This window comes from Anabrus simplex, chromosome 12 (assembly GCF_040414725.1).
Source record: "Anabrus simplex isolate iqAnaSimp1 chromosome 12, ASM4041472v1, whole genome shotgun sequence".
In the NCBI taxonomy this organism is placed as follows: domain Eukaryota; kingdom Metazoa; phylum Arthropoda; class Insecta; order Orthoptera; family Tettigoniidae; genus Anabrus; species Anabrus simplex.
In genome coordinates this window covers 11,097,608-11,121,358 of record NC_090276.1, presented here as the reverse complement: position 1 = coordinate 11,121,358, position 23,751 = coordinate 11,097,608, and the positions used below count along the sequence as shown (strand labels likewise).

The window sequence follows — 23,751 nt, the reverse complement described above, 5'->3', positions numbered from 1 at the left end:
ATTGAAATTACAAAAGTTGCATGTTAAAATCGATAGAAATAATGAAACAAAATAATGAGTTTTGCTTTGTTCTAGTAAGCAGGTTGAATGTTAATACTGATAGAAATAAAGAACTCAGGAACGATTTCGTTTTGTCCGAATTCTTGACTGAATGGTCAGCAATGAGGCCTCCAGTTCAGGTCCCGGATTCGATTTTCGGCTGGATCAGGGATTTTTATCACGTCTAATAAATTAGTCTGGCTCGGAGAGTGGGTGTGTTTGTGTGTTTGTTCCAACACATTTCTCTTCATATTCAGACAACACACTACACTTCCAATGACCACAGAAACATACAATAAGTGATTACTAGACCTCGGATTTTTAGGTGCTAAAATGTTAATTTAGCTCGCAAATAGGTTCTAAAATATTTTTAGGCAGCTTCAATTTTACGTATTTTAATAAGCAAGAATTACAAACCATGTTTATTTTGCTAAATCGATAATAACTTGTTATGGGGAAGTATAAAACAAGTTTCACTCACCTCTTTGCTGCAAACGTCACAGAATATAATTTTACCATCAGATGTGAAACCACCTGTAACCACTTTTTAATTAAAGACAACTTGGAACCTGACACTTTCGGCATAATTTGTAGTGTATAGTGTACTACTTCACTCAGTTTCAAGGCCGTCCCGCTAGGTGCGCTGGCAATCAATGTCTTGCGATATCTCGCAAAGTGGCACGTATACTCTATAGTGTATTTGATGTTTCCTCTTCTGGAAGATGTCCATTGGGAAATCGATTCGCGTATGGATATCTTACTTCTGCTGCGTTACATTCGGGGGAGAGAGAGGGGGTAGGGGGGTGATGGTACCTCGTGGGGAAGACCGTAAGTACCTGGGTGTTAATATAAGAAATTATCTTTTTTTTTTTTTTGCTTTACGTCGCACCGACACAGATATGTCTTATGGCGACGATGGGATGGGAAAGGCCTAGGAATGGGAAGGAAGTGGCCGTGGCCTTAATTAAGGTACAGCCCCAGCATTTGCCTGGTGTGAAAATGGGAAACCACGGAAAACCAATTTCGGGGCTGCCGACAGTGGGGTTCGAACCCACTATCTCCCGATTACTGGATACTGGGCGCACTTAAGCGACTGCAGCTATCGAGCTCGGTAGAAATGATCTTCATTCGGGTAACCACATATACGAGAGTGTAAATAAGGGTTACAGATCTCTGCACATGGTTATGAGGGTGTTCAGCGGTTTTAGTACGGATGTATAGGAGAGGGCTTGTAAGTCTCTGGTACGACCCCAATTAAGAGTATGGTTCCAGTATATGGGACCCTCGCCATGATAGAATTACTTGATACGAGAAATGAAAAAGATCCTAAGGAGGGCTTCTTGTATAAACCTTATTTTTCAATTTTCCCCATAAATAATCGCAAACGGTAAGATCTGAAGATCTTGCGACCCACAATGGTTTACTAATTACTCTGTTGTCAAAAATGTCCTCAATTAAAATTAATGAATCGTTAGTCGTATGCACGGTTGCCGAGTCTTGCTGGAAATATCCAGACTGGCATTCATTGTTAACAAATGCTACGAGAATTCCATTCCTACTTTTCTGCCCAGTGATCATTATTTCAAAAACTATAGGCCCTATTATCCTGTCTGCCGCCAACACTCCCATTTTCACACTTTTAGATAAACTCAAACAAAATATCACGAGAGAAACTGAGGCTATCTCGGTAGATGAATTAATGCGTACGAATGAAAATTTCCTTAGATGAAGCCAGGAATGTGTAGATGCAGGTGGAGGACATTTTCGAAATATTCTGTGACAAAGTGAGACACTATTTTACTTTGATCATGCGTTATTATGCAATTCATACGGGCGCTCTCCCGGCCCCAAGCTCAGCGAGTTACCGTGTGCTCGCCCCTCTAACCGCTGCGCTGCGCCGGCCCCACTTTGAGTGAAAGACCTGTATATAAAACGCTAATATCTATGTTTCACAAAACTCAAGCTCTTAAACCAGAGGTAGTTAAAAGGTGCGGTTTGTACCAACATCTTCCAAATCGTCTTAATGGAAAGTTTTGCATTTCTTGAAAAGTCAACGGGAATACATTTATTTTCAAGATCAAATCATTAAATGATGACTCCAATAATTTCAGGCGAAGGCTTACCCTAACCCGCAATACATTCTGTACTTAACGGGTTGCTAAGCGACTAACTCTTTCTTCAGCCATGTTTGATTACTGTCCGTCAAGCCAGAGAGTATACACCTCCTCTGATGACGGAAGAATTACTATTCTCTGCTAGATACTCTTAGATTCTCTGACCTTCCCCAGCTTCTAAATATACTCAACAGATGGCAGAACGTTCATAATAACTTACATACTGCTAAAAGAAAACAGTCTACGTACGTGCAGACAGGAAGGTATGACCATTAATAAAAGCGCAGGGACAAACGCATGAAAATGTGAGTGTCTACTTACCCGAACTAGTGTTCAGCCACGACCAATTGTATGTTGTCCTATCTCGGGCAGGGTCGTTTGCAAATGTTAAGATCCAGATACGGCCGAAATACAGAGATTATTGTATGGAAAGAAGTGTATGTATGTTCAGTCCGTCAGCGGTGCCGCTGGTGGGATCCTCAACAGCTCTGTCATCAGCTGTCATAGATGGCCTAGGCATCACTGAAGAGCCGTACTAGGGAAATTAGGAGTGAGATAGTTTCCCGTTGCTTTCCTCACAGAGCCAGAGTTGCTATTACATATCAGTCTGCCAAACCCACTGAAATGCATACACCAACTGACCCTATGAGCAACACTTTTACACCATTCATAACAGGGACTGGCTGCATAAGGATTGGCATTACTAGCATCGCTCATACCTCAGTCACTTTCATATTGTCAAAGCCAAGGATAAGACAGAGACAGATCTATGAAAGTAACAAAATTGCTCTAGCCCATACCAGAAGACATAGTGCACTGTAAACACTAGGTCCTGCCAGCAAAGGCATGGAAAGAAGTCTAATAAACTAAATATACGAAGGTCGATCAAATATAAACGGGATTTTTGTTCCTGAACATCAACAGTTGGTAGGACTGGCCCCGCGCTTCTGCTATGCTTAGGCGGGACCGTTAGGAGTGGGGAGAGCGTGCTGTTAGATATTTCCTGCCGTTTAGTGAGTAACACTCACGATGTCGGAGCAACAGGTGCATCTCTCCACAGCGCAACGCATAATTATAAGATTTCTTGCTCGTGAAGGAGTTACAGCGGCGGAAATTCGCCAGAGATTGACTGCACAGTTCGGTGATCAAACATTGTCAAGGACGCGTGTGTTTGCCTGGCATAAAAAGTTCAAGGAAGGAAGAGAACTTGTGGAAAATCAGCAACACGATCGCCGTCAATCGTGCTGATTGATTTTTTGTATGAGCAACGCGCAATAAATGCTGCTACTACTGCGAGCTGTTGAACAAGGCGAGGGTTGCATATCGCAACGGATCCGACACGACAATGAGCGGCTCCATACTGCAGCTCTGTCTCCAAATGCACTGGACTACACTTGATCATCCTCCTTACAGCCCGGACTTATCACCCTGCGATTTCCATGTGTTCGGACCGCTTAAAGAAGCTCTAGGAGGGCAACGTTTTGAACATGACGAGCGTGTGGAAGACTTCGTGCGCAACTGGCTGGTGACTCGACCCTGTTCTTTTCACGATGACGACATCAAAAAGCTGCCCATACTCTGGGACAAATGCATTTCCAAAGCAGGAAATTATGTAGAAAAATAAATTGTAACTGCATTGTGTTTTCCAATAAATGAATTGAAATAAAAAATAAAATCTCTTTTATATTTGATCCCCCTTCATATATAGATTACGAGTGCATCAGTTATTATGTACCAGTATTAAATGTTCGAAAAACTATTGAAAAGGGCAGGTAAAACAATGTGACTTCGACAGACATATCAATTAACTATTTATAAAGAATGGTGCGGGGCAATACGGGTCTACTACTACTACTACTACTACTACTAATAATAATAATAATAATAATAATCGTATGGACTCAGCTACCGTGTGCAGATATTTCAATTTGACGCCATCTGGCTGTCTGCTCGTCAATTTCGACGTTCCGTTTTCAGAGAAAACCGAATCTCTCTTGGGCATCTATGATAAAGACAAAGTCACCTTCGTACAGACCATGAAGGCCCTTGGAGGAGTGGAAGGTAAAGACTTCCACCATTGTTAACCGCGGCACGTGATGGGGTAGAGTGGTTAGCTCTACGCCCGACCGCCTTTGCCCCCAGGAATTAACCTGGTACTCATTCTTAGTGTAGGGTGAGTGAACCTCAGGGCCATATGCACCTCCGGAAGTGGAAATCTCGACTTCCTGAAGGGGATTCGAACCCACGTCCTTCCAAGCGAACCGAGCACGCCTTTACCGCCTCGGCCAGGCAGCCCCTTCTTGGGCGTCTATGGCTGAGTCTTAATTAATTTTGTCGGGTAAACCAGAGATATTTTACATGCCGACATCGTACGACATGGAGTGTCGAATGGACTTTTTCCGTCCTTCAAAAATCCGACTACGTCTGCCGAGTTTGGACCCACTATGTTGGGATCCGGAGGCCGACACCCTGCCACTGATCCACGGAGGTACTTTTCGTGAAACGGAGGAAAGTTACGACTAGGATCCACCGGTCCGTGTAACCGCCAACAGCAGCATTTATCTAGTCCACCAATGATATGGCAGAGAATATAAAACTTTCTTTTCTGGGCTTCAAAACTCGATCACGCAGTCTCATGATCATGATTCGGTCACTACTCCTCAGACCCATCGAGACAACCAATGTAATACTTTGAAACTGTGAATGGATGAATTTCCGCCGCATCCTGCAAGCAAACACATCCAGCGACAGATGGCAGCCCCGCAGGGTATTTTAAGCTTTCACCAAGACAGTCTGACAGACGATGTAAACTCTCTCCCCCTGCTGTAGCACCACGTGTATGTTGAACTACTACGGCAGTGAAAACATCAATCATGTAGATGTTACAGCCATGTGGTTTTATGTCATACGAAAGAAATACTTTTGTAAAGCAACCGAAATGTGGATTTGGAGGGAAATGACGAGAGCATGCTAGACTCAAAAGTCCACAGTTCTAGCTCTTCAAGCAAGCAACTCGGTGTTGAAAACATCCTCGGGAAATCAGCTACGAGTTTTAGGTAAATAAAACATGAGGAAGTACTAGTGGACGCTTGCTCCTCCACAGCAGACAACTCGTCTTGTCGTAGTTACATTGTTTTTCCTGCCCTTTCCAATAGTTAATACTGATAAATGTAATGTCGTATGGCTTTTAGCAAATACAGTAGAGACAATACGCGACACTGAGCGAGATATCGAGGGACAGCTATTGGAGCTCACTCTAGCGGATAGACCTGAACGGTACTGATTCTCTCATAAGAGCACGTGTATTTTTGTGTGAAGTTTTTGGTGTTATTTATGCGTTTTCAGTGAGTTGACATAATTAAATAGTAGCGTGTGTCATTCCTTGATATCTCCTCTCAACATGAGGGGAAAGGTATGTGCTGTGTTTGGCTGCAGTAACTATGAAGTAGAGAAAAATGCGCGGTCTTTCTTCCGTTTGCCTCGTGACAAGAAAATGTAAGTAATATTGTGTTTGCAAATATATTCTTCCAGTGACAAAGAGATTTTTATAGTACTTCTTAATCTTCTGACCTGCTCGACCCATATTTTAACTGGCATAAAATGTAATACGCATATTTTATTGTATAGTGCAGCAGTTAACCTTCAATACCGATGTGTTGTTGTAGGTGTGATCTGTGGGTTTTGAAATGTCACAGAAGTGATTTGGATAAGGTGTACAAGAAAGAAGGGACGTTACGCTTATATAAGAATTATAAGATCTGTTCAGATCATTTCCAGGCCAGCGACTTTAGAAATCCTCGACAATACAGCCAAGGGTATGTTACATTTTTACTCTAATTGTACGTAAATATTCATCAAAGCGTCACTATCGACAACATTTTCATACTTTTCTTTCTTTTATCCCTCTTCTCAGATTAAAGCCGGGATTTTATAGATTTTCTTTCTGTTAGTAGGCTTCATGTTAAGAGGAAAATTGTCCAGCTTTTAAATGTTAATTCATTGCATCATGTGTGCAAGGAATGTGCCGATATTTTTATTGACAAGTGTCTTAATATGATACAATGTTTTTTAAATGAGAAAAAAGACAAATCTAACCGTAAAAGTTCAGGCAGGAATGCTAAAGCAAAAAAAAGTATTGCATAAATGAAAGATCAACCCTCTTTCACAGCAGCCCATTTCATATCTTGTTTATGTGTCTAATTTCAGTCTTTAAATAATAACCTTTTAAATAATTCTTCATTCATTTATACAGAATTGCTTTAGCAACTTAGAAGTTAATATCTCAATAACACTTTCTTTCTAGACCTAATTTATTTATCCATTTTCGTATATACATTTCCATTGATATTTGAATTTAGCGCGATTTTTTCAGGTCAAGTCACTAGGAGCGCCACCGTCGAACTGTCTCCCAGTTTAGCAAGGCGAAATCCGTAAGTGTCGCGTATTGTCTTTACTGTATTTGCTTTTAGTGCCGGGATATCCCAGGACGGGTTTAGCTCGCCAAGTGCAGGTCTTTCTATTTGACTGCCGCAGGCGACCTGCGCGTCGTGATGAGGATGAAATGACGATGACAACAAATACACCCATCCTCCGTGCCGTAGGAATTAACCAATTAAGGTTAAAATCCCCGACGCAGCCGGGAATTGAACCCGGGACCCTCTGACCGTTCAGCCCACGAGTCGGACATTTAATACCGGTAATGTAGTTTGTAACACTTCGTTCCATACAGTATTCTCTGTGCCTCGGTCATTCGGCCGTATCTGGATCTTATATTTTTCAAACGATTTTTCCCGAGTTAGTGGGTGAATACTGGTTCGGGAATGTAGACTGCCCTCTTTTTCAAGAGTTTGTCCCTGCGCTTTTTTTTAAAACATCGTTACGGCCTCATTGGACCACGTTTCCAACCATGTTTACGTATCACTGGCCACATATCCTTCAATCTGTCTTTTGATCAGGGAAGTCGTTTCGCCTGTTTGACCTCATCTTCAAGTACCCTCTAATCCTGGATGGGTCTATCTAGGGCATCTTGTTCTGTTATCCCGCTCAGCCACTCCTTGGTGCCTTCTGGGCGTACATTTGAGATTCCAAACTTGTGTTAGGATCTGTTTCCTCAGCCTGCTGTCAGACATACGGAACACATGACCGAAGAAAGTCAGCCTCCTTTTCCTGATGGCGTCCGTTACTTTGCCCACCTTGTTACGAAGGTTATGCCGAAAGCGCGTAAACCGTAATTCTGAGGACAATGGGATTATTTTCATTTGAAAGAGCGATGTTTTTCGACCTTGGAACATGCGGGCGCAGCCCCTCCTAGCGACAATTCCTCTACAGCGAAGGAAGAAAGTACAGGCAGTGTTGAGTCAGACACGGTGCAAGATGGACCTTTCGCGCCGCGATTTTCGAGCGATGATTTTTTATGATTATGAGTAAACTTATCTGTTGCTGTGTGACAGGTCTGTAGTTTTTTAAAAAAAATCCATATGTCATTTACATGAGTGTCCGCCCCCGTAAAAGAGGCCCCAGGGGCTCTGAACTTTGGAGTGTGGGTTGGCGACCACGGGGCCCTTAGCTGAGTCCTGGCATTGCTTCCACTTACTTGTGCCAGGCTCCTCACTTTCAGCTATCCTGTCCGACCTCTCTTGGTCAACTCTTGTTCTTTTCTGACCCCGACGCTATTAGGTTTGCGAGGGCTAGGGAGTCTTTCACTTTCACGCCCTTCGTGGCCCTTGTCTTTTTTTGGCCGATATCTTCAATTTTCGAAGTGTCGGACCCCTTCCATTTTTCCCTCTGATTAGTGTTATAAAGAGGATGGTTGCCCAGTTGTACTTCCTCTTAAAACAATAATCACCACCACCACCACCATCCGCCCCCGTAGGGTAGTTGAATTGGTACATGCAGCTCACGTCCATTGGCGGTGTGTGTGAAAAGAGCTGCACCAACTTGGGACGAAGACACGAGTTAATTTTAGTTACATGAGTGGTATTATTATTATTATTATTATTATTATTATTATTATTATTATTATTATTATTATTATTACTATTATTATGCTATTTGCTTTACGTCGCACCGACACAGTTACATCTTATGGCGACGATGGGAGAGGAAAGGCCTAGGAACTGGAACGAAGCGGCCGTGGCCTTAATTAAGGTACAGCCCCGACATTTGCCTGGTGTGAAAATAGGAAACCACGGAAAACCATCTTCAGGGCTGCCGACAGTCTGTGGGGCTCGAACCAACTATCTCCCAATTACTGGATACTGGCCGCACGTAAGAGTGGTATTATTATTATTATTATTATTATTATTATTATTATTATTATTATTATTATTATTATTACTGATTCCCAGTCCTCGGGAAAAAAAAGTAATCATGGTGAGGGTTCCATACAATGGGGGCTGTACTAGAGAGTTATATGCCTTCTCCTTTACGTCCTTAGATCATCATGAAATAGAACTAGACCATTTTGTTAAAGAACTTTTGTACGCTCAGATGCGCTCTATACATTTTCAGAGTTGAAGACTATAATTATATCAACATACTCTGAGAAGAAGGATCAACGTTAGTAGATAGATGATAGGTAAGTAAAGTAGATTATTTTTAAGCGGATTGGAAGCTACTTGGATTGAGAAGAAAGAAAAAACGTTGAAGAAGAACGAGCAAAAGAATACAGAAGAGGCCAAGGAAGGACTGCTTTTATTTTCTTTTTGCAAGTTGTTGTATGTCGCACCGACACAGATAGGTCTTCCGGAGACGATGGGACAGGGTAGGGCTAGGAAAGGGAAGGAAGCGGACGTGACCTTAATTAAGGTACAGCCCCAGCATTTGCCTGGTGTGAAAATGGGAAACCACGGAAAACCATCTTCAGGGCTGCCGAGAGTGGGGTTCGAACCCACCATCTGCCGCAAGATTTTCAAGGTGGAAATTAGAGAGACGTTTGGCACCAGGAAGTAGCCAATCAACGAAAATTTTGATGCGCGGTCAAGATGGAATTAATTAGTAGACGTACAAGGTAGTGTTGCAAACGCCCATGTGGATGGCCAGTCATGCAAAAGCTCTTCCCTGAGGAGCTACTTCGCATACCCCCTTCAGATTAGGGTAATATTACAGCCACCTGTTATAACATTAAGGACGGACCGCATAGGGAACGTGGTGCCGCACCGTTGTTTTCATTATCTTAATACCTAATGAGCAGAGTTTTGTTGATTAACGCTTCACGTCTGGTAGAGGAGAGAAGCGAATGAAATGGTGACCAGCCTTGAGTTCTGGAAAGAAGTCCTCTTTTGAAATAAATTTTCTGTAATATTCACATTCTTAATGCTGGATGTTTGAAAATAAGCTCGGGAATGGCACGTGATAATATGATAATTATGATGATGGTTATCAGGATATGGATGAGCTGGGTATCAGAAGAAAAAAGATATTAAAGAAATCATTTTTCATAAAAAAAAGATTATGGAGTTTGTGGGGGTTCCAAGAAATCAGTTTGGACGGAGGACAGAAGTGCATAGAAGAACATAGATCAAGAATCAAGAAATAGTGGAAACACATTAAGGCAAAGAGAGGAAGAAAATCATTAAGTTACTTCACGTGTTCCAAAGATGGCAAAGAGTGAGGAAATAATAATAATAATAATAATAATAATAATAATAATAATAATAATAATAATAATAATAATAATAATAATAATAATAATAATGTCCGACTCGTTGGCTGAATGGTCAGCGTATTGGCCTTCGGTTCAGAGGGTCCCGGGTTCGATTCCCGGCCGGGACGGGGATTTTAACCTTAATTGGTTAATTCCAATGGCCCGGAGCTGGGTGTTTGTGATGTCCCCAACATCCCTGCAACTCACACACCACACATAACACTATCCTCCACCACAATAACACGCAGTTACCTATACATGGAACATGCCGCCCACCCTCATCAGAGGGTCTGCCTTACAAGGGCTGCAATCGGCTAGTAATAGCTACACGAAATTAAAAAATTAAATACTAATAATCATAATAATACACTGACTGACAGAGCAAATGCAACACCAAGAAGGAGTGGTTCGAAAGGGATGAAAGTTGGGAAAAAAACAGAGACGGCACGGACGAATAATTGATGTTTATTTCAAACCGATACGCAGGTTACACAATGCGCACGGCATCGACTCAGTAGGATGTAGGACCACCGCGAGCGGCGATGCACGCAGAAACACGTCGAGGTACAGAGTCAATAAGAGTGCGGATGGTGTCCTGAGGGATGGTTCTCCATTCTCTGTCAACCATTTGCCACAGTTGGTCGTCCGTACGAGGCTGGGGCAGAGTTTGCAAACGGCGTCCAATGAGATCCCACACGTGTTCGATTGGTGAGAGATCCGGAGAGTACGCTGGCCACGGAAGCATCTGTACACCTCGTAGAGCCTGTTGGGAGATGCGAGCAGTGTGTGGGCGGGAATTATCCTGCTGAAACAGAGCATTGGGCAGCCCCTGAAGGTACGGGAGTGCCACCGGCCGCAGCACATGCTGCACGTAGCGGTGGGCATTTAACGTGCCTTGAATACGCACTAGAGGTGACGTGGAATCATACGCAATAGCGCCCCAAACCATGATGCCGCGTTGTCTAGCGGTAGGGCGCTCCACAGTTACTGCCGGATTTGACCTTTCTCCACGCCGACGCCACACTCGTCTGCGGTGACTATCACTGACAGAACAGAAGCGTGGCTCATCGGAGAACACGATGTTCCGCCATTCCCTCATCCAAGTCGCTCTAGCCCGGCACCATGCCAGGCGTGCACGTCTATGCTGTGGAGTCAATGGTAGTCTTCTGAGCGGACGCCGGGAGTGCAGGCCTCCTTCAACCAATCGACGGGAAATTGTTCTGGTCGATATTGGAACAGCCAGGGTGTCTTGCACATTCTGAAGAATGGCGGTTGACGTGGCGTGCGGGGCTGCCACCGCTTGGCGGCGGATGCGCCGATCCTCGCGTGCTGACGTCACTCGGGCTGCTCCTGGACCCCTCGCACGTGCCACATGTCCCTGCGCCAACCATCTTCGCCACAGGCGCTGCACCGTGGACACATCCCTATGGGTATCGGCTGCGATTTGACGAAGCGACCAACCTGCCCTTCTGAGCCCGATCACCATACCCCTCGTAAAGTCGTCTGTCTGCTGGAAATGCCTCCGTTGACGGCGGCCTGGCATTCTTAGCTATACACGCGTCCTGTGGCACACGACAACACGTTCTACAATGACTGTCGGCTGAGAAATCACGGTACGAAGTGGGCCATTCGCCAACGCCGTGTCCCATTTATCGTTCGCTACGTGCGCAGCACAGCGGCGCATTTCACATCATGAGCATACCTCAGTGACGTCAGTCTACCCTGCAATTGGCATAAAGTTCTGACCACTCCTTCTTGGTGTTGCATTTGCTCTGTCAGTCAGTGTATTAATAATAATAATAATAATAATAATAATAATAATAATAATAATAATAATAATAATAATCAGGGAGAGGATTTTTAGGTATTAATAGGCTAGAGTGTAATGTCAAGTCCCAAGTTTCATCTAGCCAGCCCTTTAGTTTAGGTGTTCTGATAGGCTATATTGCTAATATTTACGCAAATCTCACGGCAGAACCACCTTCACCACCAATTGAAGCTTGTATAGCCATAGTTTAATGAGTGTTGACAGCTGCGAAAAATTTTCACTAAGATCAATTTTTACTAAATAATCATTCATTTCCAAAATTCGCTGTAATTTGAGTGATAGCGAATCATACATGTAAGAGAGTCTAAAATTTAGCCCTTCACCATCTAAGTAATGCCAACAAGACGATTTAATGAGAGACTGAAGATTTTTTGGAGGAAATTACAACAATATTTATCAAAGGTATCTGATTTGTTCAGTAGGAGCTATAGGACTATCAAGTACTTGATTATCATCCAGCGGAATGAGGTTTCGGGATCATCTCCAACAATGTCCAACCGTTGCCTCTCAAACGAAGTGTTCTAAAATGTATTTCTTTTAATTCTTCAATCGCTGAGTCGCAGGGTTCACTTACCGGATTTTCACTTTTTTATGTAGCCTACCTGCGTTAGCAGCCACTTTTACCACACTAACCCGCATAAAATACAGTAAATGAATTTTCCTTCACAAGCCAGAAAAGAATAGGTTGTCGGACGTGTGGCCGCATCCTCACTCCGTTCACGTTACTGAATAGATACAGTGATCCCATTCACGGCACATTATAGTGATCTTTTCTATTGCATCTGTATACTGAGCAGCAACAGCTGCTGCCATCTGGTCTTCATTCTATCCACTGCTTTCCTATGCGTCAACCAACTTTCACGTTCAGCTTTCTCCTGCAGCCACCACTTTCGAATCAAGTTTTGATGTTGCAAAGTGATAATTCCACTAAATAAATATACAGAATTAGATGAAAAAATAACTGTGCACAGAATCTATATATTAAAAGAGTTTGCTAAAAGCAGATTTGTCCAGTCCGTCTGTCCGGTCTACAGGACCGACTTGCACCATTTTTTATTTATTCCCTCCGGAATTACCTGCCGGTGAATCATGACACAGTGATAGGTCTCTAAGTTCATTCAACTTTGAGTAATCATGAAATCTAATCATTAAATGATCACTCCAATAATTGCAGGCGAAGGCTTATCCTAACCCGCAATACATTCTGTACTTAGCGGGTTGCTAAGCGACTAACACTCTCATTAATATTCTGAAATGTCCTTTTCATCCTCACTAATGTCACTGCATGTTTGATGGTACTACCTGTGAATCCAGAGGGTACACACTTCATCTCATCACAGAAGAATACTATTCCCTGCTAGAGAGAGAGAATCCACAAGGGATAGCTGCCCTAGAATAAGGGGTACAGTATGGTAACAGCATCAAATTATTATCTATGTTCGCACCATTTATCTTAAGGTAAAATGTGCTTATATTTTTTTTTAAATTTTGAATTTCCCCTGTTGGAGCCATACAGCTATCCCCGATCAGGAAAACTTTATTTTTCTTTACACATACCGTACAAATGATGATTTACAATTGCCAAAGAATCTCGTAAAACATCTAAACAAATATCTTTTAGATATGAAACGGGAATACCAAAACGAAGGAAGAAATTCATTGAAAATTTTGTGATAGATCCTCGCGCACCGAAGAGTAACCCAATCACTTCCCAGCAATTGGCAGGTATATGATACTTTTCTTCAAAGTACTTAAAACAGGGTTCGTAGTGTCTCTTCTTTTCAGAATCAACTTCTTTGGCCTGTGAACTCAAACAACGCCGATGTTCCTGTTCCTGTCAATCGCGACAATGTCTGGATCCATCACTGGAGATACAGTGCACTTCTTCAAAGACTTCAAATCTGCCACATTGTTTGAGAAGTTCTGCAATACTACTCCTGACCCTATGGTGCCTGTTATTTCTCAATAGTTCCCCTTTCGAGCAGAAACCAAGAACATGAGGGAGGGTTTCTATCTCGTTGCAGTGACGGCAACGGTTTTCTTGGCTTCTACCGGGAACGCTATCACATTGCAGTTCATTTTAATGGCATTAGTCCATTGGGAAGTTGAGAGTCCTTTCTTCGTTGTAATACAGGAGTTTGATTGTGTCCATTCTGAAAAATGCGAGACACCTTTTCCACGGTTTGGTAGTTTTTTCCACTTTTTTTTTCGATTTTTCTAACCTTTTCCAGCTTCCAAATATATTCATCACATGGCAGAGCGTTCCTAATAACGTACATGCTGAGAAGAGAAAAGCGTCCGCGTACAAACAGACTGCATCATGACATATGCCTTACATATTACCGTATTTACGCGAATAATCCCCGCACCCTGGTTTTGAAAAAAATGCCAACATTGACTCAAATAAAACCCGCACTCCTATTTCGTGCCTCAATTTGTTTAAACATATGCGGGTATTATTCGCGTAAATACGGATAACCTAGCAACACTGGAAAGAGTGAAGGCCATGTATCCTAAACAAGTTCTCTGTCTGGAACAAAACGCTCCTTCGAGACTAACCTATGAGCTCACAAGACAACCGTTCTATATAGAAGAAATGCCATTAAAAATGCATTGCCTTCTACGATACAATACCAAGCTTTACATCAAGAACTGCAGGATTTAAAAAAACCCGAAATTGATAGCTTTTTACCAAACAGAAGCCATGATGACATCAGAATGGATGAATTGTGACTACCAACTGTGGCATACCATAATCAGCTTCTTATTGAATGTTCATAAAACCAAACCATTGGAGAGGGCAGGCAAAACAATATGTAGCGACAGGCATATCAAGACGAGTGAGTTATCTGGCCTATTTATAACGAATGTTGTGGAGCAGCAGGGATCCTCTTGTCTACTCCAGTTCTACTGGAACGATTTGCTTCATATTTGTTTTATTCTCTCCGTAATTGCCTGCCATTGAATAATCAAATATTCATAGGTCTCTAAGCTCAATCAGCTTCGAGTAATCTTAAAATCAAGGCATTAATGCCCGGTTTCTGGAATAGTGAGATATCTGTCCGATAGCTATTGATTTGTTACAGCTATCGACTCGATAAATATTCGAAATAGGAGCTAAATTATACAACTGTTAACTATTGGCTCGTTAATCAAGTTTCATAAATACACACTAGATGCCACCCCTCGCACTGCTTTGATTTTGTACTACATTAGATGTGTTTCCTAGACGGATGCGCACATGTAATGCATCACATTTGAGTTTTCCATGCAGCTCCTATTATATCCTCTTTGCCATGCAGCGAGAATTGGTATTAGACTAGTTCTTGCAGACGTGGCTATCAGTTTCGTAGTGTTTAAAGCAGCACATGTCTCGCGCGATCCAGTTTGCACTGAGCCTTAGAAATATACTGTATCTATTCCATCCTGAAGTAGGCCAACTACGATAAATGTGTACTTATCTGTTACTCAGTTACTACTACCATTACTTTTATGAACACGAATGCAGTCACAGATACAAATATGATAAGACTCAGTAGAATTAAAGGGTATCACAATTAATATTCGATCATCAGGGGACAATGGAAAATTATTTTTCACAGGACGCAAATTGTCGCATATAACCACAACCAAACGTATATTATTGTTTACCTTGAATCTGTCTTTGAATTCAATTTTACTATACTTCATTAGAACATTAGGCCGACGTTGACATAATCGTGGTCGCTCTAGAATGTTAACCATTTCTACAATTTCTACATCAGAAGAAGGTGAGAAAGCCATAGAAAATGTTAACAAACACAATATTAACTGCCGATACTGAAGTACTGCGCACGCGCCCAGCAAGTTGTTATCTCCTGCTCAGGGCCCTCTAAGTTAGCAGGTGATTTATCGAACCGATAGATGTATCTTACGTTCGAGCATCGCCAAAACACAACTTAACCATTCTATACCACTATAGGTTCGATATGTCATGTTCCAGAAACCGGGCATACATGATCTCTCCAATAATTGCAGGCGAAATCTTACCCTATCCCGCAATACATTCTGTACTGAGCATAGGTAAGATATCGGCGAAGCTAAGGGATTAAACATGACGGCGACCATAGGCAAAACTGCAATTTCAACCAAACTTGGAACGCACATCACTTACGCTAATGCTATCGAAAGCGACCTCTATTTTTGTTGGATTTATATGTACATTTGGCTGAAATGTGGGACCTTCTGCGCAGTCTTTGGACTAAATTTATATTCCCTACTGGGATAATATTTAATTTAAGGGAGCACGGGTGGTGACCCTTAGAACTCTCCCCTTCTACTTTTGAGCTGGGTGAACAGGCGCCTATGCCCGGGGCAAGGTGGGGACAACCCCCACTAGCTTTCAGGGAAAGGAAAAAACCTAATATAGTCAAGTGTTTTTCTTTCAAGAAATCGGTATTACGAAGAAGTGGTAGGGATACAGTGTGTGGTATTCTACCGTGGAATACAAGTCGCCATTCATCTTCCGTAATATTAGAAATACTACATACCCCCAGGTCTAGCCCCCACTGCAAACCCTAGGCGCCCTAGGATGGGTGACTAAAAGTTTTCAACCTCTAATTTTTTTGCTAGTTGCTTTACGTCGCGCCTACACAGATAGGTCTTATAGCGAGCATGGGATAGGAAAGGCTTAGGAATGGGAAGGAAGTGGCCGTGACCTTAATTAAGGTACAGGCCCAGCATTTGCCTGGTGTGAAAAATGGGAAACCAGAGAAAACCATCTTCAAGGCTGCAGACACTGGGGTTCGAATCCACTGTCATGTGTATCAAGCTTCCTGCCTTGATCTTTTCTACAGGACCTCCCTTGATCAATTCTTCAGACTGTGACAATATACGGTCTGGGAGGCCTAAGTCTTTAAGTTCCAAGCCCTTCTTCTTTCTTCCAATCCCCTGCCGGTTGGGGTATCGCCCGACTGTCGTAATAGTGGTGGTGGTGGTCGTGATTTTTGTTTTAAGAGGAAATACAACTAGGTAATTGTCCTCAATGAGCAAACTAAATAAAATCAGAAATTAAAATAAGATGCATTTATTCAACAGATGAATTTGAAAGTGAATTAGAAATAAAACAAAAGTTACTATATTAAGCCGAAAAGGTCGCAAACGAATCAAAGGGAACGTTAAGTTCCCTGAGTAACAGATCACTTGAAATGCATCTATACCCTTGATTAATCCACTCTCACACATAAATCGAATGACGAGATCAGCAGTTCGAGCGTCTTCTGAAAGACGAGGTTCTGTCGACTAAAAGGGGCTCCAGGGTCTCCTAAATTGAGAGCGTGGGTTGGCACCTATGGTGCCCTGAATTGAGTCCTGGCATTGCTTCCACTTACTTGAGTCATATTCCTCACCTTTATCTGTCTTATCCGACCACTCTTGATCAGCACTTGTTCACTTCTGACCCCGACGGGATTAGTTTTCAAGGCCTAGGGAGTCCTTCACTTTTACACCCTTTGAAGCCCTTTTCTTTCTTTGGCCGATAACTTCATTTTTCGAAGAGTCGAAGCTCTTCCAAATTTTCCCTTTGATTAGTGTTAAGAGGATAATTGCCTAGTTGTACTCCCTATCAAAACAATAATCTGAACCACCATCACCACACCCAGACGCGGAGGTCGTCCATGGACATCAAACAGGAAAACCTTCACTAGGGCTCTCCGGAGTCCACACATCACATCCAGACAATGGCAGATTTGCATTTATTGTTATTTTGTTGTACAAACTGTAGATTCGATATTTCTATTGTTTTTTTACTTGCTTACAAGATGCTTTACGTACTCTCAAAAGCACACTTTAGGGTGAAGGCGAGGTTAATTTTATCTTTCTAACTAGCCTCCTCAATCATCAGACATGATCTGGCATCTATCAACTTCAATTACGACTTTTAAATATTACTTTTGAATTTATGTTTATCTGGAAGTATTCTTTTTAGCGTTCAGCATTCATGCACTTTGTAGAGTCACAGTATGTACGACCACCTATGTACCAGAGATCACAGCCATTCAATATACACAGATGGTTCTCGCATTTCCAGCAGCGGAACATTAGTGGGCTGCGCCGTTGAGGTATACGAGTGTGAAGACGAAGTTAATTCTGTGAAAATAAAACTAAAGAAATACTGTTCTGTGCTTGCAATATTGAAATCCGTCGAGTGGTGCATAAACAAAAATACATGTGCGATTATACTCAGTGCCTCACAAGCGGCTCCGAACTCCACAAAAGATAAATATAACTTACACAATTTTGGCAAAACATGTGAGAGAGAATATACAATAACCATATATATTTCGGTTGGGTGCGAGGTCATTCCGCCATAAAAGGGAACGAAAGAGCTGACCAATTGGCCAAAGAAGCCTAACTTGTCCACCCAGTTTCTTTTGTCAAAAGAACCGTAAAGGATGAAATGCTCTGTCGTTGGAATGAACTGTGTTTAGCAAGCAAAAATGGCTTAGTAAACAAAACCTTGTTTTTTCCAAATGTATTTGGTAGGCTGGGAAGTAAATATATAGCGTGCAACTTTTATTTAACTCAAGTGCAATCAGGTCATGGTAAATTCAATGCTTACTTCGAGCAATTCAAAATTCCAACACAAAATGGCTCACTATTCTTCTGCACCGAAGACATTCAAACTGTAGAACACATTCTGTTCAACTGTCCTGCTTTTGAGAGAGCACGTTTTGAACTTAAGATGTTAAGATGTTAACTTGCAGTTGCTATTTCAAAAGGCCACTAAATTTCATATTTTATAAAAATGCTGCGCTTTTCAATTTTCAGAATTTACTAGCAGTTTCCCACTGGCTCCGCCCGCAATGTACAAAGTATAGTGTTGTTTGTTACTATCCTCACAGTTGTATTTGCAAAGTTCCGACTTAATGAAATAAAGAACATGATCTGCTGCGGTAATAGAATGTAATATTATGTCACCATAAATTGTGCATGAAAACATACTTCCATGACCCAGATGAAGACTGCTTATGCAAACTATGCAACAAAGTGTGTGAGCGATATCATTTTACAATTTGTACACAGAGACATAAGACTCTAAAGGAATACAGCAAAGAATAGTGTATTTTGTATCTATTTGTTCAGTGTATACTAATTTTATGCACGTTTGTGCGCTCTTTCCTTAATAATAATAAATTATGTCAACAAAACGCTTGAAAATACATCACACAAAGAAATTGAATTGAACGTTCCTTGGAACAACACTACGCGCTGAATTGTTGAAAAGTCCTTGAAAGATCTTCGTCTTGGAGACAAATGTACTCATAACTTTTCTCAGAACCAAGCAATTTAAGTAGTTATTACCTTAAAAGAAAGCGCATGATCCACTGAGTGCTTTTAGACCAAACCGAACTGCGTACCTCAATTAGAATGAAAGATATGATTGCTTCAATGAGAAAAAATGTTGAAGAAATGAGACATCAAATTGATTGTGCACTCATAACTTTTCTCAGAATCAACCAATTTGAATAGTTAAGAGGTGAAATGAAAGAGCTTGATCCACTGAGTGTTTTTAGGCCAAAACGAACTCCGTACCCCAATTAGAGCCAAAGATATGTTAGCTTCAAAGAGACCAAAAATGGAAAAAACTCAAATAATTTAAGGAAGGCGAAAGTTAAGTGACTTATAGTGGCTGATGACAAATCTGTGCATGAATACCTTTCAGTTAAAAGATGAAGGAAATCGACCGGATAGAATGGCAGGACTGACTGACTTTAGTTTTCATCAATTTTTTTAATATATAGATTTTGCTGTAAATGTATTGAATTTTATCAGAGGAATTGTATATTTTGTATAAACTATAACCCTAATATAGCTTATGGTAAAATATAGTTCACAGCACTTTGGAGATTAAATAATTATTATTATTGTACCGGGCGGTACACCTCCACAATGCAAATTCTAATATTGCGCCAGTTGAAACTCCTCTACAGGAGAACGCCTGAACTTTAACAAACTATATTAATCCGATGGTTTCTCGAAAGATGTCACCACAGTAAATTTGGTAATTTTGAAGTGTCTGAACGGTGTCTATTTCGACTTGTGTTTGTTTCCTGTGGATCAAGAAGTTTGGACGTTAGCCTAACAGATGTCTCTACAAAAACTATAATAACGCACTCTGGTGTAAAGGAATGAACTGTCCTGAAGAAATTTAACATTCATAAGTTTTGTTTTTGCTAAATTTTGTTCTGTGGTTTGAGAGTTGGCAATGTTAATCCTTTCTTTCTGCCAGTTTTGAAATTAGCCAATCCCGAATTTCTTAAATTAATTTTCGGCCAATCGGGGGCTTTCTTCCCCAACCTGCTCTGTAACTGTGTTCTGTAACCAATAAACTGCTGTGGGTGTGTCTTATCATTCATGAAAGGTCTCGAATGTTCCACGAGGGTATATAAACTGCTGATTTTCTTGTCTCGGGGCCACTACAGTAACATCTCTCCTAGTGTGATTATGTAGCAGGGGGCGGGAAGCGCCTCTTTCTTCGGGCAGCAGTTCATCTATAAGGTAATGGCCATTTAATGACTTCATTTCTCGCTAGCTCAGCAGTTTAACCCTCGGGGCAGGTTCGAAACTTTTCTCATGTAACCTATCTTTAAAATGTAATAGACACTTAGTAAAACTTCGTCTCTTTAACTATAAATTGGGATAGAGAGTGCTAAACCCTCTCGAGCTCCCACTCCTATTGTTTTGAGGTGACCTTGTTTTCACAACCGTTTTCTTCTTTCTTAATGTAATAAAGTCTTCTTATGCAAGTCACCTCTTTAGTATGGGATTAGCCCTTGTGTATGCGGCCTAGTGCCAAGTAGGTTTTAAAAGTGTATTAGAAGTGAAAGTTACGCCTCCAGTCAAGTTGGTATTTTGGGCCATGTAATTAACCTGCTTCTTTACTGAATAGGCCCAGTAGGTTGGGTATTTATTACCCCTGTTCTTGGTATGCCTTGAGGGCAGTTTGAAGTATAGTTTGTTGTGGCCTTTGATGGGCTTGAAACTTGAGAGCGGGTTTGCTCTTTCTTAAATTTGGTTTCTGGGTGCTTCGAGGAGGCTTAATATGGTAATCAGGAGCCAGTGCTCCTTGGCATGATTGGGGTTTTCTGCCCCTTTGTTTGAACTTGGTATATAGGTAAAGTTGGGCTTATAGCTCAAGGTTCGTGAGTGTCGGGCTCGAAGCCCAAATTTTGTAACGAACTAAAATTGTACTTTCTTAATTTGTTGATCTGCTACTTGGTACCTGTTATATTCTGTTATTTATTTATCTTGAAAAGAAAATATAACCTTTGTTAAAGTTTTAAATTAACTTTCATTTCGTAAGTTGAGACCTATTCCCGCCCGCACCTTCTTTCACCTCTGCAAATCCACGAAAAACTCCGTAACAATTATTATTGTAACTCACCGAGGCGGTGAGAGATGCCCAGCGTGTTGTTCTCGGGGTTGTAGAAGGTGAGTATCTCGTGTTTGGTCTCCTGGATGAGCACGTTGAGCCACACTGACAGGTTGGTGCCGATCATGTGCATGAGTCCGAACCTCGCCAGGGACCGGTGCTTGTACACCTTCATCTGCTCGTTGTTCAGGAAGATGAAGTACATCTGGATGAAGATGAAGGCCATGCGAGTAGCCGGAGTCAGGGCCAGCAGCACGTTGTGGCATTTCGTGTTGCGTTCCAGCTCGAAGTACTGGCCGAACTCCAGCCCGGAGTAGATCATGCTGCCGATGCCAAACGCTACAACAAAAATACGAGAGCCTTTAATCGTAACACTTGTTGCTGCGAGGGGGAATCCACCAACTGGATCATGCTTACGATACCAAAAGCTTCATCAAGAATATGAGACCCTTTAATCGTAACACTTGTTGTTACGAGGGGGAATCCCCAAACTGGATCATGCTGTCGAAACCAAAACCTACAACAAAAATATGAACACCATTAATCGTAACACTTGTTGCTGCGAGGGTAAACCCCACACTGGATCATGCCGTCGAAACCGAAACCTACAACAAAAATATGAACACCATTAATCGTAACACTTGTGGCTAGGAGGGGGAATACCCAAAATGGATCATGCTGCAAACCAAAAGCCACAAAAATTATGAGAGCCCTTTATCGTAATATTTGTTGCTGGGAGGGGGAATCCCCAAACTGGATAATTCTCTCAATACCAAACGCTACAACAAAAATATGATCACTATTAATCGTAACACTTTGTTACTGGGATGGGGAATCTCCAAACTGGATCATGCTCTCGCCAATAAACTCTGCAACAAAAATATGAGCGCCTTTAATCCTAACACTTGTTGCTGAGATGGGGAATCCCCAACTCGATCATACTGACGATACCGAACGCTGAAACAGAAATGTGAGCACTGTCAATGGCAGCAGCTATTGTGAGGGGAGAATCCCCAACGTAGGACATGGTTCAATCACCAAACACTGGAAAACACGAATGAATTCATTCAACGATAATACCTAAGAGAGGAATCTCCAACGGAGTTCATGTTTTCGATAGCGAACACTACAACACAAACATATACACACTACACGGCCCAAAGCAGATCATGAAGCCATACCAAACGTTGTAACACAAGTATGAAATCTTCTAATAGTGGCACTAGTTACTGTATGGCGGGATTCCCAAGGTTCGTCATGCTGCCGATATCGAACGTGGAACACAAAGATGACCATTTTTGAATGCAACACTTGCTGGTGGGAGGGGAATCCCTGAAGTGGATCATGCTGTCGATACCAGGCGCTGTAACACAAACATGGTCGCTTTTACTTGGGGCACTTGCCGTGAAGGGTAATCCTCAACACAGATCATGATGTTAATACCAGAAGCTGTAAAACACAAATGGACACTTTTAATGGCAGCATGTGAGAGAGAAATCCCAAACATAGATCATACATTGGAATTCACTGGTTCACTCCTGGCTCTTGACTCAAATCTGAATAAGAGACACTGACGGCCAGTGGCGGCACGTTCAAAGCCAAGGAACTGAAGAGTCTGAAGAGGGGAGTCCCACAGGGACTTGTTATAGGACCTTCGTTTTCTTATATATACTGTACGTGGTATGAGTAAAGCACTGGAACCACCGATCTGCGGATAATGTTATACTGTACAGAGTAGTAAATAAGGAACAGGAATGTGAGTGACTACAAAAAGACCTCGACAATGTTGTGAGATGGACAGCCGACAATTGTATGATGATAAACGGGATAGAAAGTCAGGTTGTAAGCAAGAGGAAAAGTCCTCTCAGTTTTAATTACTGTGATAGTACCTCGTGGGCATCACTGTAAGTGATTAGGTGTTAATATAAGGAAAAATCTTCGTTGGAGTAATCACATAAACGAGGTGGTAAAGGCATGTTACAGATCTCTTCATATGGTTATGAGTAGAGCCCGGATTTCCATGCACTATCATATGGCAAAACATGCAAAATAAACTGGGAAATATTCAGGGCAAAATTCAGTTCCTTTTGAAATATTGTATAACTACTGTAATTTCTCCAAATTGTCTTGATTTAAGCTCATTTGTTTATCTGTCAGCATATTCTTAAACACAGAAAATGATCTTTCTACGTCACAAGATGTGACAGGAGCATACTTAAATGAAGACATTTGGTACTAAGTGAGGTCAAATTGTACGTCTTTTGCAATTTCACCACTGCGTCTTATATAATTTTGACGACTTCAAAGGCAGGATTTGAACGGATCACTTTGTTCGCTCTATCCCTAGCTGCCGCAGCTACTTATCCTTGTGATGATTACAGACACTTTTGAATGTCCTCAATAACTGGTAACGATTGCCTGATGCGATAACAAAGACGTGTGACGAGTGAAAGTTCCGTGTAGGAAACTCCAGGATAACAACTGACGGTTCAGAGCAAAACCAAGTTTTGTAAGCTGCTATCTCAGTAACGCAGCATCACAGAAGTGTGATACAAGTTTTGTTTTGTTCGTCTAACATAGAATTACAGAGATCGACGTACATCAATGTTTACGCAAGCAACAGATAAGAAAGTGCTTGAGGATCTGTACCTTATGTCAGATAGGATGCCAGGAATACTTTATCTCTGTCTCTCAGTAGCAGACATACAGTATG

General features: G+C 41.8%; 1 protein-coding gene across 1 annotated transcript in view; it reads right to left on the bottom strand.

Annotated features, from left to right (window-relative positions):
• Positions 1–23,751, bottom strand: part of LOC136884398 (proton channel OtopLc-like) — a 136,059-nt gene that overhangs the window by 5,130 nt on the left and 107,178 nt on the right. Inside the window, exons 7-9 of the mRNA XM_068229880.1 lie at positions 21,051–21,377; positions 16,384–16,394; positions 3,121–3,142 (exon numbers count right to left, since the gene is read on the bottom strand). Coding sequence (XP_068085981.1) covers positions 3,121–3,142; positions 16,384–16,394; positions 21,051–21,377 — 360 coding nt within the window. The remainder of the gene's footprint in view (positions 1–3,120; positions 3,143–16,383; positions 16,395–21,050; positions 21,378–23,751) is intronic.